The sequence below is a fragment of the Narcine bancroftii genome, chromosome 1 (genome assembly GCF_036971445.1).
Source record: "Narcine bancroftii isolate sNarBan1 chromosome 1, sNarBan1.hap1, whole genome shotgun sequence".
NCBI lineage: Eukaryota > Metazoa > Chordata > Chondrichthyes > Torpediniformes > Narcinidae > Narcine > Narcine bancroftii.
The window spans coordinates 266,987,770-267,003,940 of NC_091469.1; the positions used below are offsets into that span (position 1 = coordinate 266,987,770).

The 16,171-nt window shown below is 39.3% G+C and overlaps 1 protein-coding gene across 44 annotated transcripts in view; it reads right to left on the minus strand.

The window, feature by feature from the left end:
- sox6 (SRY-box transcription factor 6) overlaps nt 1–16,171 on the minus strand; it is a 676,057-nt gene that overhangs the window by 17,181 nt on the left and 642,705 nt on the right. For 40 of the 44 annotated variants that reach the window (XM_069898041.1, XM_069898034.1, XM_069897942.1 and 37 more), the window contains 2 exons: nt 15,349–15,457; nt 1,496–1,729 (listed from right to left, as the gene is read on the minus strand). In XM_069898041.1, coding sequence (XP_069754142.1) covers nt 1,496–1,729; nt 15,349–15,457 — 343 coding nt within the window. The remainder of the gene's footprint in view (nt 1–1,495; nt 1,730–15,348; nt 15,458–16,171) is intronic. The other 4 variants (XM_069898085.1, XM_069898075.1, XM_069898057.1 and 1 more) reach the window with 1 other exon arrangement.

Sequence of the window (16,171 nt, forward strand, 5' to 3'; positions counted from 1 at the left end):
GTAGGGCCCTCAACCTCTGAGCACCTCACTGATCCGCCACCATGGTCACCATCCTGTAGGGTCATCTCCTCTGCTTTTCCTTCTCAAGAGGGGTGTGCTCTCCCTGTCTCTGGTACCTGAGTTATGGCTGCTGCCGAGTACAGGTGGTGCCATCTTGGGCACAGACCCGTGGTGGAGGATTTTAGTTCAAAAACACCATCAGCTCCTCTAACAGACCATTGAATGCCTGCACAGAGCCGTTGGCATTAAGACTGGGCTGTCGAAGCTTTCGGAACAGCGTTATGTCTCTGCTCTGCTGGGTCCACACAGCTGTTACAGCAGCTCTGGCAGCGACCCCATGCTTTTTTTGAAAAAATAATGAATGAGAAAAGTATACAATTCAGTATATAATCATCATCGGTTAACATTTTATCTCCAATGTTGAGTTAAAATAGGATTTAACCTGCATGGGTGGATGGGGAGAGACAGGGAGGGGAAATGGGGCTCTTTTGTTGAAGGCTACTGGAGAAAAAAAGAACAAGGAGTACAATGGTAACGAGCATTAGTACTCTCTGTATAAAACAAGACCGCAAACAAATGTTTCAATTTGTCTGCATCATCCTTCTCTCTCACAACATTACACAATTATATCATTTTAGGCTATAAAGACATTCACACCTAACTGCCTTTTACTGTCTCTGAGACTTCACTTTGTAACAAATTAAAATATGAATAGTCAACAAAAATGTATATAACATCATGCTTTCCTTTATTATCTTGCATTAATAGATCACCTTTCATCTTTTCTATGTTTTGAGTGAATAAAATTCTTCTTGATATCTATTCAAAACCAATCTTTTCACTGTTTTCCACGTCTTCTGATCTTTTTAACTTGACTCGCTTCACTTGAAAACAAGTGGATCATCTATACCATGCAATATTATTCTGTTCACAACATGTTATTTTTGCACCTTCCCAAAGTATAAAGATTATGCTTTTCTTCCCATTACATATGCATTTTGTCCTATTGTCATTTTTCTGCTCAATTAACCTTACTTAGAATTTTTTTAAAAATTTGTGCCGACTGAGAAGAACTGGTCAATTTTAGCATTTTGCACTTTTCAAAAAATTCAGTGGATCCTTTGCCAGACAATTCATGAAACTGTAACAAAACTCCAGCCCATGAGACTATCCAGCCACTCTGGAAAAAAGGGCATTGTTTTCAGTAGGAGGATACCTTTCTTGGTATTTGGACAGAATACCAACAGGAACATTCAAGTATATTGAAATGCTATATTAATTATTCATAAATCATTATTAATAAATGTAGATTATTAGGTTCCTGGAAGTCAGTTTCTTAGAATTTCTTGAAATTCTGATTCAGATTTACTCCATATGTTGATGCTTTGATCCTTTTTTTGTGTGTGTTAGAATAATTTACACTGGTTGGGCAATATGTAGTAGGAGGTAAGTGGGATCCAAAGTATTGTTTGAAAGATTTCCTCCAATTACTCACCCAAAATTTTGCTGATATTTGAGTTATGCATGTCTGGAAATGCTTGCAGTATCTTCCTGCGCTCATCCTTTGCCCACACCATAAAAGCGTTCATTGGTCGTTTGATATGTGGCTCGTTGTTGCTGCGACCCCTGGTTTCTCTGTAGACCCGTGCCTCCGTCACTGTAGTGCTTCCTGTTGGCCAACAATAATACTGCTGTAGTTTAGCTGGAGACCCATTCATTGCATTACTCCCTGAAACACCGGAGCAGGAAGAAAAGAGAGCAACACAGTACATTAATTTCATTTAGCATGCACCAAGCATACAGGATAAATTGATTTCACTTTGCATGGACTTGGAAAGTCATGTTTATTGTGCGGTGAAATCTAGTGTAGCATTCAGCTGACAGTATCCATCAACACAGGGCAATCTGCTGACTGCTGGGCCAGATGAAGGCATCCATTACCCTAGCAGTGAAATGCTAGTTTAAACATGACAGCTTGTGTCTGTTCCTCTGGATCAGTTTAGAAATTTATGATATCCCCAGTGCTATTGCTTTCTGATTGACATTCTTTTAGCAGAATAAATATTCTAGTGCGCATATATAAATGTGCAAACTTTAGTCTTCCATTTCACAACATGTTGAAGCATCAGATTCCTGCTATCTTTAGGTAGTTAAGTGCATTGTTCTTTGTGTGGAGGGACCCTTGGAAAATGAACATGCAAATCGGTTTTGGCATGAGAATATTGTTCAGTGTGTCAGGACTGAGTATTACTGACTGACAGTTTGATGAGCTAAAGCAAGCTGCAAGTTCAGGTTCAGCTCAATGTTAAATTGCTGCATTCTTGACACTAATTCAAAAGGCTCTCTAATCTAATGAAGTTGCTCCTTCAGGTTTGTAAGCCTAACCATGTTTCACAAGCAAAGATTGCAATGCCAGAAGAGCTCCTTTCAGCTAAGCTGAAATGAACATTTTAATACTTTTCATTATACACAAAAGTCAATAAATCCTGTCTTGGTATTAAATAACCATTCTTACTCCTATCCATCCAGCCATGTCACAACATCTCTCTCTGAACTGAAGCTGAAATGGGGGTAGGGTTGTGGGGTGGGGTGGAATTGGCTTTCTTTTTTCATTATGGCACTTGATATTTGACATGTTTTCAACCATGTTTTATTGATGAAGGAAAAAATGTCTCATAATGTCCTGATATAACCCTAGGTTTGGTTTCTCACCTATCAACAATTAACAACTTAGAATAACATTGCCTCCCTAACTCCAATAATTTTAATTGCATTGATGCAATGTGTAATTATAATCTATCATTCATCACTGGATATGAGATAGCAACTGAATTCTATGTAAAAATAGACAGGATAGGGAACCTAAGACAAGCCAAATTCTGAAGCTGAATAAATACTGCAATTAAAAAAATCCAATCTTATGAATTTGATATTTTCTACTAGAGTTTCACCTGTTGGGAAGGCATGCCCAAAATATCAGGCACTTGATTGCCATCACTTCCCACCCAATGATTTTAATGGGCACAATGTCATGTGGAGCATGTGTCCAAGGTTTTAACCTGTGCTCCCTACAATTAAGACACGTCCCAGAAGCGTGCAGTCAAAAAAAAAACTCTGAGGTTATGTAAACAAGTACAATTTACGGCACCACATTTCATAAACAATTATAATTAGTCTGTCATTGCTCCCATTTAACTTTGTAAGATAGTATTCATAATGAAGATGACATGGAAGGAAGTGATATGCTGTGACTGTAGTTTAATCCCCAAAAGTGCTGGAGAAACTCAGCATATCACACAGCATTCTTTACAGCAAAGATACATAACTATGTCTTGTCACGGTATGAACAAAAATCAGGCAAGCATCATACTTGGGAGATGACTAGTGAAATCCAGGGAGGCTCACCATACAGCATAGGCCATACCCTGGGGCACGTGTCTTTGGTAGAAGACAGGCCGGGGATGGAGATTTAAGGATGTAAGAGAGGAGCAGGAGTAGGCCATCTGGTCCATCAAGCCTGCTCAGCCATTCAATGAGATCATGGCTAATCTGATGATAGGCTCATTTCCACCAACCTGCATTTTCCTCATATCCCTTAATTTCCCAACTAAGTTTAAAAAAAATCTATCCAACCTTGTCTTAAATATATTTACTGAGATGGCCTCTACTACTTCAATTGGCAGTGAATTCCACAGATTCACCACTCTCTAGGGAAAGCAGTTCCTCCTCATTTCCATTCCTAACTCCACTACCCTGAATCTTGAGGCTGTGTCCCCCAGTTTTGGTCTCCGCCACCAATGGAAACAACTTACCTACCTCTATCTTATCTATGTATTTCATAATTTTATATGTTTCTGAAAGAGCCACTCTCATTATAAATTCCAGTGAGTACCATCCCATACAAATCAATCTCCCCTCATGGTCCAACCCCTTATCTCTGGAATCACCCCGGTGAACCTCCACTGCACCGCCTCCAAGGCACTCTTTGACTCTTGTCAAGGCTCATAAGTTTTTTAACAGTTTTTTTTTTGTCTGTCCTCGTGGGATCCAAACTCAGAATGTCTGGATCAATGTCCATGAAAAAAAATTAAAACTAAAATCAATAAAATTTAAATAAATTCACGACGTTTTCTCTCCTCGACCTCCAGTTCGGCAGCTGTCTTCCAGATCATGGGGGAGTCCAATATTACACTTCGTTTGGCTGGTATGAGACTGGGGAGCCAGTAAAGCTTGGGAGGGTGGAGTCCAAAATCGTGTCAAAGTTGGGAGGCAAATGACAACGCAAGGGTGTTCAGATGACGCATGGAGGTGCTTAATGTGGCAAGGGGGTGGGGTTCCCATGGGCAGGAGGTAGCTTCTGTGCCACAGGCTGATATCTGCCACATAATGTGTTTCAAATAACATCAAAATAGCTCATGGCCATTGTAGAAACAACACTAAGAGAATCAGATGTTTAAGGGTAGATTAGCAAAGAGTCCTTTTATATTTTCTAGAAGTGAATTTGAAATACAAAACTCTCTTGTTCTTGATTAAGTAAGCAGAAGAAAGGCATTTGGTTTTACACCCTCCTGCAGTGTGTACTGACATGTCTGAATTATCTACAGTCACATGCATGCCTCTGGTATCTAAAGCTATTCAATCACTTTGTAATTGCCAGGCTCCAGTCGTTCTAACCATGTTTAACCTTTTGAGTGCTGCATCATAATATAGAATCTGACTTCTGTACATTGCTCTCAGCTTATTGATGAATAATGTGGTAGTCAAGGTGCAGAAATATATAAACTGCTTTCCAAGTACTGCCAAAATAGTCAAGAAGTGCACATATCTGCGGCAGAAAAAATTTAAAAATCAACAAGTTTTAGAATGCTGCCATGCTACAGTAGGAACTAAATCAATAATGCAGCTGGGTGAAATTCTTTTGAGGTCTGTTTTAATAAATTCCAACCAAATGATGACAGAGTTACTGTACAATAAAATGTAGACCCAAATGCTTCCTCAATAGTGGCTACATCTGAATGGAAATCATTGAAGCTAATTTAAGATTTACAGTTACAATATTAATGCCCATTTTAAACATCAGGTGATAATTTTTGTTTGAATCCTGAAATTAGATTAAAACCTTGAAAAATCACAAAAAATTATCAATTGCTGACAGTTTTTTACCCCCTCCCCCCCCCCCCCCCCCCCAATGGTGCATAGATTTTCTTTGACTTAATCATTGCCATGTTAGTAATAAACTGTAATATATACAAGGACGGGTTAATAATTGTGGTGCACGCTGATCGTCAAGTATCCATAATAAATTATTAGTCAAATACCCTACTTACATTGGGCGAGGAGAACCTTTCAACAAATTTCATAATATATGTATATAACCTTGAGGGTAATTGTTTGTGTTGGGCTTATTTGAATGAGCATAAATGAGATTATCATAAATTGTAAGTGAGTGAGTGATGCATTGACAGGAACAAATTGCTCATATTTTAGGGTCAAGCAATGGAGATTTTCAATTCAAGCTTACATGTAAACAAGGATATTTGACATGCATATTATCCATTTGGTAAATCTTGCAAGCACAACTTATTTTTGAATTTGATTTACGGCATGTGTTTACACTGTTGGAATTTTTGAATAGCTCTCACGGATCACAAATATAAATGTCCTTAAAACTATAGTATCCCATCACACCTGTCTAAAGCAGGCCCACACTTGAAGTAGCTGAGATATGCAGACTAATGTCAAAACTCTTCAGTTGATCTTTGACTATGTTTTTGTTCCACAGCAGACAGGCTGTCACAAAAGAATCCACTGTGTGAAATGGGCTCCTAAAAAGAATTAAGACATGCAAGCATTGTTTGTTTAACTTTGGGAAACAATGTAATGAGAGGAGAAGAGGGACATATATAGAATATAAACAAACAGACTTTGAAGAGAATGGTTTAATCTAAACTCTGGAATACTGGTGACCTTTTTTCTCATTTCTGTGGGTATGATGCAGGTATCTTTATGCACTGAAAGCCATATTAAGGTAGCGCAAGCCAATGGTATTGAACTAAATTTCATTATCCCCTGCCAGGAGAAGGGAAAGTGTTAACCAAAATCAATTAACTAAAATGTGAAAATAGAGTTTAGCTCAAATTTGTGGATTAGTGGTGAAAATTCTGAAAGGACACGTGACATTCTTCTAATAGTAGAAATTTTGGAGGTTTCTTTAATTTCTGTTTTGGAACTTAATTAATAATGCTTAGAAATAGAACAATCAGAGCCACTTAGCATGAAATCTTGAGAAAGCTGCGGGGAATCTGACAATGTATATACCATGACCCATAACTGATGTGTAAGCACCAGCCATAGGATCGAGAATGTTGGTGGTCTACCTGCTCTTCTCAAAGTTGACAATGGGGAGAGATGGAGAAAAGCCTCCAAGACCTCTGTAGGAAAAGAAAAGAAGGCAGAAGATGCAAAGATCAGGACTCATGGTTTGCTGGGATATTGATATCAGAACAAAATTCAATCACCCTATCTGTCATTTAGATGTTGAATCCTCATCACTTGATCTTTGTTAAACTACAAATCTTGCAATGTAACTCTACTGAAGCACTAAGTGGGATTCTGCACACTCTATTCATTCGATTTCAGATGGCTTGGACACAAGACTAAGGCTTGCACCAATAAGTGATATATAATATTTACGTATCCAAGTGCATGCCAATAATTATCTCTGCGAAGAGACAGTCAATGCCATTACATATTATATGTTCACAAATCTCCACCATTAGCATCCATTGATTAGAAACTGCAGTTCCAACAGCCTGTCAGAGGCTAGACAATCTGATATATTATTTACCTTCTAATTCCCTCAAGTTTTTTAATCTAAAATATGATGGAGTATTTTCCACCTGCCTGGATTGATACAGCTTCAATTGCAAAAGAACTTCAACCCCTTCTTGATTGAAGAAGCCTTTTTGCTTGATTCCCTTTCACCATAAATTCCCCCCTCTCTGCTGTTTTTGCATTGAGTGCCACTTATAAAATGTGTAGCAGCAACTAGCCAAGGTTACTTTGCCATCTTCTCCCAAAACCACAACCTTTAATGAGATGAATGGGAACACCACCATCTCCAATTTCCCCCTGAAGTAGGACTGGGTCAAAATCCTTGAACTAACAATGAGTGAATTCACCAAATAGGCAATAGCAATTCAAGAAGGAGGCTCATAAGATACAAGAACACAAGAAATAGATCCACGGGAAAGCCTAGCAACTTTTTGAGCCTATTTCATCATTCAGTGAGATTCACATGTTCCAATATTCTATCATCACATGCATTCAATGCAAGGCATTGAATGTTTCCTTGGTTCACAGTTGGTTCCCAACTTTCCAAAAAAAGAAATTCCTCTTTGTCTCTTAATAAAGCCCATTACCAAAAGAAATATGCCCTCAAATATCTCTGCCAATTCTTCAAAGAGATCACTTCATTCTTTAAAACTCTATACTCCAACTTGCTCAATCTTTCCTTTTAGTTAATCCTTATCCTTCATTCCAGGCATCAATTCAGTGAACCTTTGGTACACCTGCAGGCATATCCTTCCTTAAATAAGGAGGTCAGACTGTCCCTTGCTCCTGCAACAATGTTTGTTGAGTTGTAGCTAGCCATAGCAACTTTTGTAATTCACCACCTCTAGCAATAAAGACCAATCCTCTCTTTGCCATTTTGGTTACTTTCTGTATCTGCATGTTAACCAATATCTTCTCAATGGTAATTAAGAAGTGGCTATAAATGCTATTCTGGTTACCAACATGATATCCACACCCCTTGAATTTTAAAAAAAGAGAAAGAGCATTCACTCCACTGATATTCATTTATCAGGGTACCACATGACAGTTCAAGAAGTTGTGCTGTGCTGGTAAATGTAGGAATAATCTTCTGAGGTGTGTCACCTAATTCTCCACCATCTACAGCATTGCAACCTTGCTCTAAAGAAAAGCACAGACCAGCTTTTTTTCCCTCTTCAAAGGATCACTTACTTTAAACCAGCCATTCTCAATAGGGTCCATATGGTTCCCCCTGGGGTGTCACAGCATATTTAAGGGAAGCCATGGACTGAAACAATAAGGTAATTTTTACATTATATATGTAGTCGGTTGCAGAGAAATACAGAAGAAACCAACTAAACTTGACTGCTTAGCAGAAAAGGGAGCCCATAAACTTTGAGCAGAGTCCTTGAGGGGCCAAATCCAAAAAAAGGTTGAGAATGGCTGCTTTAAACAATGCATTGTGTACATTTGATTTGTAACCATCTTGAATTATAGCTGTTGTAAAGGAAACAGCATTTCTTTTAAGTGACAATATATCATTTACAATGCTTTGGTATAATTTTGCCTTGGAGCCAAAGTCCATTTTATGTTATTTATTAACATTTTGATTTGAGGATTTATTTTTTTTCAAAAGCTTTCAATTTAAGTCTTTAACAAAATCCATAAAAATGTGCTTAATCAGCTTTCAATTTGAGTCATAACATGACATTTGGAAGTGACAGAAAAGAGTAATTGGGAATTAAAGTATTGATTAATAAACTGTGGATTTATCACTGTCTGCATGCAATTGAGGCGTAAATAACTGTTCCTTAAACAATTCACTTGGTATTTTCCTTGAATAGTCATTGATAATTTGGCACTATTTTGCATTTCACTGTTTCTAAGGGTCACTTCCTTGTGCCAAAACTGCATTGCAATTGTCAAATTGAAAGCTCAGCAATTAAATTAACCGTCCAAAGTCAAACTGATCCATAAACAGTCAGGTTCTATTCTGATCCTTGATTAATGCTGTTAGTTGGTCTACATCTGGGTGGTACCAAATCATCATAACTGGAAAGCAGGAGGAAACAGAATCAGCCAGAGTTCCCCATCTTAATTGTTGCCCAGTGACCCCTGAATGAAAGTGTGCGTGCTTATGGAAAAATTACAGGCTAAGCTCTGAACCAGGCTGAAGGCAATGGCTGTCATAATTGAACAGCTCACGACCACTCATTAGCCAGGCTCACTGGGAAGACACACCACTTGAGGGTGGCTGGCAGCTGTAAATGCCACGTGAGTCAATCAACACTTTCAGGACAGGCGTGGAGAGGAGTGGTCCTGTTGAGCAAAAGAACAATTAATGCAGTTGTATTGAAGCATACTCTATCCATGCCATTTGGCTGGCTAGGAAAGAAATCATATTTTGTTTTTTTTAATAACTAGGTCCTCACTAAATTAAGGTAATTAATGTTCCTTCATTGTTACATTAAGAGGAAAAGAAAGCCTTCTGGTTTCACGTTTGTCTTCTAAAATGAAATCAGCAACCATGATCATTGAAAATGTTAAAGATTTCCCTCTGTATGTATTCTTAGCCATGAGGAAATTTGAACCATCAATTGAAACCTGGGGAATAAAATTGTCTTATTACTGCCAAGTCCATATGGAGTCAATTCCATCATAGTGGATAATCGGCCCCTTTTAAAATTTGTCTAATATTATCAAAATCCACGTTTGGATTAGTCCATTTCCTGCTTGGATGTCTTGTGTTTCTCCCCTCACCCTCCCCCCACCCCCGCCCCTCCTGAAAAAGCAAGCTAAAGTAAGCAGGCAACCCAAGCAATACAGGAGCTGCAGCCCACCACATCGAAGAGAACAAAGGACCTCACTGAAGCTTTTGTGGTATTTGTTAATGTATTACATCTGAGCAGTTAAAAACCGAATTACTAATTGTAGGATGAACCGATGCTTGGGACAAATGGATGACTGAAAATGAAGGAAAATCTTACTCTTCACTTCTGACCACAGTTGTTCATTGTGATAACATTTCCAAAAATTTCACCTACACACTATCTAAAGTTTAAATTTTTGTCCAGAAATATTTATCCTTGTTCCCGGTGTAACTTTCAACATTTACTGTTTCTGGTCTTTTTTTTTCTAAACTACCATGGTAACTGTTACAAATATTTATGCATGACAAATATTGGCACAGAGGGAACTGTTTCTCTTTGCAGCTAACAGATGAGAAACACGAAAGTAGATATTGCTTTTGTCATGCAAACACTCCCTACAGTTTACACCTAAATGTTGTAAGAGGAAAATAAATGGTATTATAGTTTGAGTCTGCTCTGAATGTGAAGGTATATTTTTACTCACTTGTCTGAACAAACAATGCAGTAATTTAAAAAAAACAGTAATAAGAGTTTTGAAAATTCAAGACAGATTGCATGCAGTTGGAAAAATAAGAATTCTCAACACAACATATAAAATAAGTTTTTTAAAAATTCTATAAAGTTCATGCTCTGGTAATACTTTAGATCAATGGTTTGCACGCATCATATTCAATTCAACAGATGAAAAGCAGGAGAGATGGTTAATGGGCGGTCGAATAGTAGCATTATTTTCTGCTGAGAGTGAGTGAGAGACAAAGCAAAAGATACAAGTTTCAAAAAAATGTATACGTGCAGACACATTCACATGAGAGTCATGTAGACTAGGCTGAAAGTTGTGAACAAGTAAATACTTATAAACACAGGGAGTGCCTTTAAAATGTGGAACAAATGATGCCCATATACATAAAATTGACCAGAGGAGTAGAAAGGTTTGAGAACATAGAAACAGACTTTTGGCTTTACTGTAGAACCCTGCCAACTAGGGTGGTCAACCTTTTGGGTGGAGGAGGAGGCTCAGTGCATAGTGGTGCGAAGAAAATGAGGGAGCACCGAGAGTGTGAATGCTGACCCAAGGAGACAGTTTCCATCAGGATCCCTGGAACCACTATCGATATAAACTCTGCCACCTGAGTTTCTGGTCTCACACGGCTGAGCACTCAACCTGCCCATCAAAGCCAGTGATGTGGTTTCTTCTTCACTGATTTGTATCAATAAGTTGTCCAGACTGCCCAAATATAACATCATGTCCTTAAAAAAAAATCTCTGCAAGCGCTTGCACTTTACTCCAAAAAAAAGAGACTAAGAAAGACTATTTCTAGCTCCATGCCTCCAATAATCTTGGAGGCCCAGAAGTATTTTTTATTTGAAGACAGAGGATCTATAGAGCTTTATAAAGAGGACAATACATTTAACCATTGAGATGAACTGGATAAATGCTCTTCCAGCATTACCCAATAGATTAGTCTGCTGATTTAAAGGGACAGCAAAACTGTCCCATCAAACAGAGTGCAAAATTGGATTTTAGTCAGCTGAGGAAACACAACACAGCTCTTGAGTTCAACTCTGTCTTCCTCTCTCCATCTTGGTAGAAAAACATTTGTCAGACATTTTTAATGAAACCACCAACTCCTTGACTATACTACTTCACACCCTGTCCCCTGTGAGGATGCCATTCCTTTCTCTCGGTTCCTCTGTCTCCATTGCAACTGCTCTCAGGATGAGGAGGCCTTCCAGGCCAGATCATCTGAGATATCCTCTTTCAAAAATTGTGTCTTCCTTTCTACCATTAGCAACTCAGTCCTTATGTGGATCTCCTCCATTTCCAACCCTTCAGCCCTGGCCCCCTCTTCCCCTCAATGCAACAAGAACAGGATTTCCCTTGTCCTCACTTCTACCCTACCAGCATATCATCCTCTGCCATTCCCACCACCAGATACATATTCCTCCCTCTTCCCCTCCGTGTCTCTTTCATCCACTCATTCCACTAATCACCGCCTTGGTTCCTACCCTTATGAATGCAGGAAATTCTATACTTGCTCCCACACTTCTTCCCTCACCACCATTCAGGGCCCCAAACAATCCTTTCAAGTGAAGCAGTCCTCGACTTGTGAATCTGTGGGGATATCTGGTGCTCCTCTACGTTGGAGAGAATGCACGCAGACTGGGAAATCATTTTGCTGGGCACCTTCACTCGGTCTGCATCAATTACAGGAATCTGCCAGTGGACAACCATTTCATTTCTCCCCTATTTCAATTAATGGATTAACATTGAATTTTCCAGTTTCTGACAACTTCTTCTCTTTGCAACCTTCCTTCCATTCCCTCTGTCAGCTCCCCCCTTCCATCTCTATTCACCTAGCCTTCCTTCCTCCCCCTTGCTTGCAGCTGCGCGCCCCCTCCCTTCTCCACCTATTACCTGCTACTTTTGTGACCACGACACCCCCCCCCCCCCCGCCCTTACCATTTTATATGGATGCCTGTCGACATTTTTCCATACCTTGATGAAGGGCTCAAGCCTGAACTGTCGGTTATATATTTTTCTCTTTGCCATATAAAGGACATTGTTTGACCTGCTGAGTTTCTCAACATTGTGTTTTTACTATAACAGTTGCATGCTAACTTTAAAAAGTATGGCAAACTCTCCAACTGGACTATCTCTTCTTCACCTCCACCTCCACCTCTGTTGTTTTTTACATTCAGCCATCCTAAAACAAGAGGAAACAGACTGACTGACTGGTCAATTGACTTAAGCACTCTTCAGGGTAAGTTCTATTTGTAACAATAATTGGTTAGTTAGAAAAAAAAATCTGAACCAGTCACAAGATTTCTACCGAGCATCTTTAAGAATGTGTTTTCAGAGTACTAGAGCGCAAGAGCAAAGAAAGTGACCATTGAGAGCACTGTTCCTCAAACACTCATTTACACAAACCCCACACTTTCCTCAAGAAACAGCTGTAAACTCAGCTCAGGCATTTCCCACCCCCTCACCTCCATTGACTCTGTCTATATTGCATTCTGTCATGGGAAAGCTGCAAACATTTTAAAGGACCCATCCTCATCCTACCTGATCATCCTCTTTTCTCCCCATTTCTGTCAGGCAGAAGATACATGTGTTTGAAAGTATGAACCTGCAGAATCAAGGGATCTTTCTTTCCTGCTGTAATCAGACTCTTGAATGGATCTCTCACTAGTAAGAGGTGATGCCCTTGTACTGTTTTTAACTGCACTTTTCTCCATCTACTGCACTACTTATTTATTGTAACACTATTCCCTACAGTGTTTTACTTATTTGTTTATCTGTTATTATTGCACTATTGGGAGGCATGGTTAGTACAACCAGAGTTTGAATCCAGCGCTGTCTGTACGGAGCTTGTATGTTTTCTCTTTGTCTGTGTAGGTTACCTCCAGGTGTTCCTGTTTCCTACTACCATTCATACACGTACTGGGGTTGTAGGTTAATTGGGTGTAATTGGGCGGCACAGACTCATGGGCCAAAAGGGCTGGTTACTGTGCGGTATACCTAAATTTAAATTTAAATTTACTCTGCTGTCTGAGTTGACATGTATGAATAGCATGCAAAAAAAAAGCATTTTACCCTATCTCAATAAACCAAAAAAAAATCAATAAAACACCTCATTACAAGTGACAATAAAACAATTTAATTCAATTTTTCTTCCCAGATTCTACCAATCACCTGCACATTAAGGGCAATTTACAGTGTCCAATTGACCTACAACATGCATGTCTTTGCGATGTGGTAAGAAAGTAATGGGCAGAGAAGAAATTCACAGATTTACAGAGAGAGCAGGCAAATTCCACATGGAAAGCACTGGACATCGGGGGTGCAGTGGAGCTCACTGGAGCACCACTCCAGCCCTCAATGAGCCGCTTCAGCACCTCATGGGCCCACTCAGGGCAGTGGCAACCCCCCCCCCCCCCCCCCACTGAATGCTATTCTCTATTCTGGACATACCTATTTCTTCCACGACCGGTCGTCCTACTTCATAGTTCTACAGTTCACGGTCAATTATACAATGCCAAATGCAACATGGTGGCCACTAAGGCCAGAACTCGTGAGACCTCCTGCTCTCCATCTTTGGTGAGCTCCGGCACCTAAATAAAATGAGCTCTGTTACCCTGCCGGAGGTCAGGATTAAATTCAGGTTGGTGGAGCCATTCCACCAGCTGCAATGCTCCGCCCCCCCACCATGAATTATTTACTAACTCAGCCATTTCAAAGGGACCCCCTTCAATAGGTTTAACATAGTTGATGGAAAGTTTCTCGATGAGGAACACACAGATTCCATGGCCATTGGCATGGATGAAAGGGTGGTGTAGATAACGAAGAGCTGAAGAGTGAAACTCGAATGATCCGGCTGCACCCAACAGCATTTACTGTTGCTCAGCCAGTCAAACCCACTCAGTTTAAGAAAGGGGACTGACTGTCACTCCTGCTCATTCAGAAATGTGGTGGGCTCAAGTCCTTCAGATATTTTTGTATTTATTGGTGAGCTATTTGCCCACTTTCATTGATCATTGAACTCTAGAGTTAATGGCTCCTAAGCAGGAATGGGATAACAAAGTCAACAGCTCACTATCCTAGGTGTCCTAGTAAATAGTACCTGTGCCTTCAAAAAATATGGACCACATTATATTTGTACTCCTGATCCAAGCATCCTTGTCTTCTGACACACACCACTTCAGTAATACAATTGCCAATATCTAGCACTTAGTAAATAAATCAAAGAAATTATGTTAGAATTGTCAGGTTGTTGCAAATCTCTCTTGAAGAATATGTGCTCAATTTGAAACCATTGAGAAAAATGTGACACTCATTGGCATTTAGATCTTGGGATCTGAATGTACGCTTCCTTATGACAGTTTCAGGATGTACATGGAATTTAGAAAATTGTATCCACTGAGCATTAAGAAACATATCACTCCCAAAAGGACCAAGCCATGTTAACATTGTCATTCTCGCAAGATCACCTTTACTAATTCCTTACAATTTATGCCCAAGGGAATCAGATACATTAATCTTTACCATCATTTTAACCCCAAGGGAATCAGATACATTAATCTTTACCATCATTTTAACACCCAAAAAAACAATTTGTTGTTTACTTCTTCAAACTACTACAGGTGCACAGGGCATTGCATTCCATGAACCAGAGGGATGTAGAGACAGATGGGAATGTAGAGGCATAATTTGGGTCAGAATCCAGATTCAACAGGTTTCTTCTTGGAGGTAATGTAAAAAGTGATAGCAGCAATTTCTGTCTGCCCTATGCTTCAAGATCTCATGAGTGCTTTGGAAATGCCTTGAAGAGTGATAATTCAAGGGCTTTTGTTTCTCAGATCAGATGGTACATGTGTGAGTTCATGTAGGCATTTCCAGAAATATACTAAACAGGGAATATTCATTCATTTTACATGTTTAAACATGAAAACTGCAATTGCTGTCAGTAATAATTAATTTTCTAAAATGTTCACAATGAAGCAGTGAATGTAATTAAAAATACAACAAAATTAACAGCTGATGATTCTGAAGGGGGATAAAAAACTAAGAATTAAAAAAAATGTCAAACTAATAACATTAAACTAACTTTACTTGGCTCATTATTGAATAAAAAAGGTTGGCTGAGGCTTAGGGTCACCCACTCACCTTCTGCATCTTCTGGCCTTGTGAGGTCAATAACCCCTGGACCAACCTTCACATCTTCACCTGTTTTTCCTGTCAGTTGCTGTGCAATATTCTCAAAGGGCACCCGTTCCTGTGCAAAAAAGAACAATATGAGGTTTGTTGTTTGTTTCAAGCTCACTATGTTAGTCCAGGCAGAATTAAGTGCTGCTGGATCTGAATTTATTCGTTACTGTTATACCTATTCTTGCTTTGCCCTTACCAAAGGTAATGTTTTACTTCTGAGTTGTCTCAAACTTGCATGAGATAATATAATAATCTGCAATATTTCAGGACAGGGAAAACCTCTGGAAGTGATTTCCATAAGCATTAAACAATATTCAAAGTCAGATCTACTTACATTTAAGATAATAAATGGCATTTGGGTGGAGTGGTTAGTGTAGCGGTTAGCACAACACAATTACTGTGCCAGCAACCCAGGTTCGAAACCGGCGCTGTCAGTAAGGAGTTTCTACATTTTCCTCATGTTTGCATGGGTTTCCTCATGTACTCTGGTTCCCTCTCGGGGTACAGGGGTTGTAGGTTAATTGGGGTATTTGGGCATCTTGGGCTTGTGGGCCAGAAGGACCTTTTACTGTGCTGTATGTCTAAATAAATGTAGCCCAAGGAGCTGAGAATGTAGTGACAGATTCTCTCCATATTACACTTGGCTGGAACAGTGCCTGCTGTTCAAACAATTTAAAAAAGCCATTAATACAAGATCTCATTCTCAAGGTTATAGGGTTACAAAGATATTTTGGATGAATTGAATGGGACAGAATGGATTGCTCTTCTACATCACTAGCAC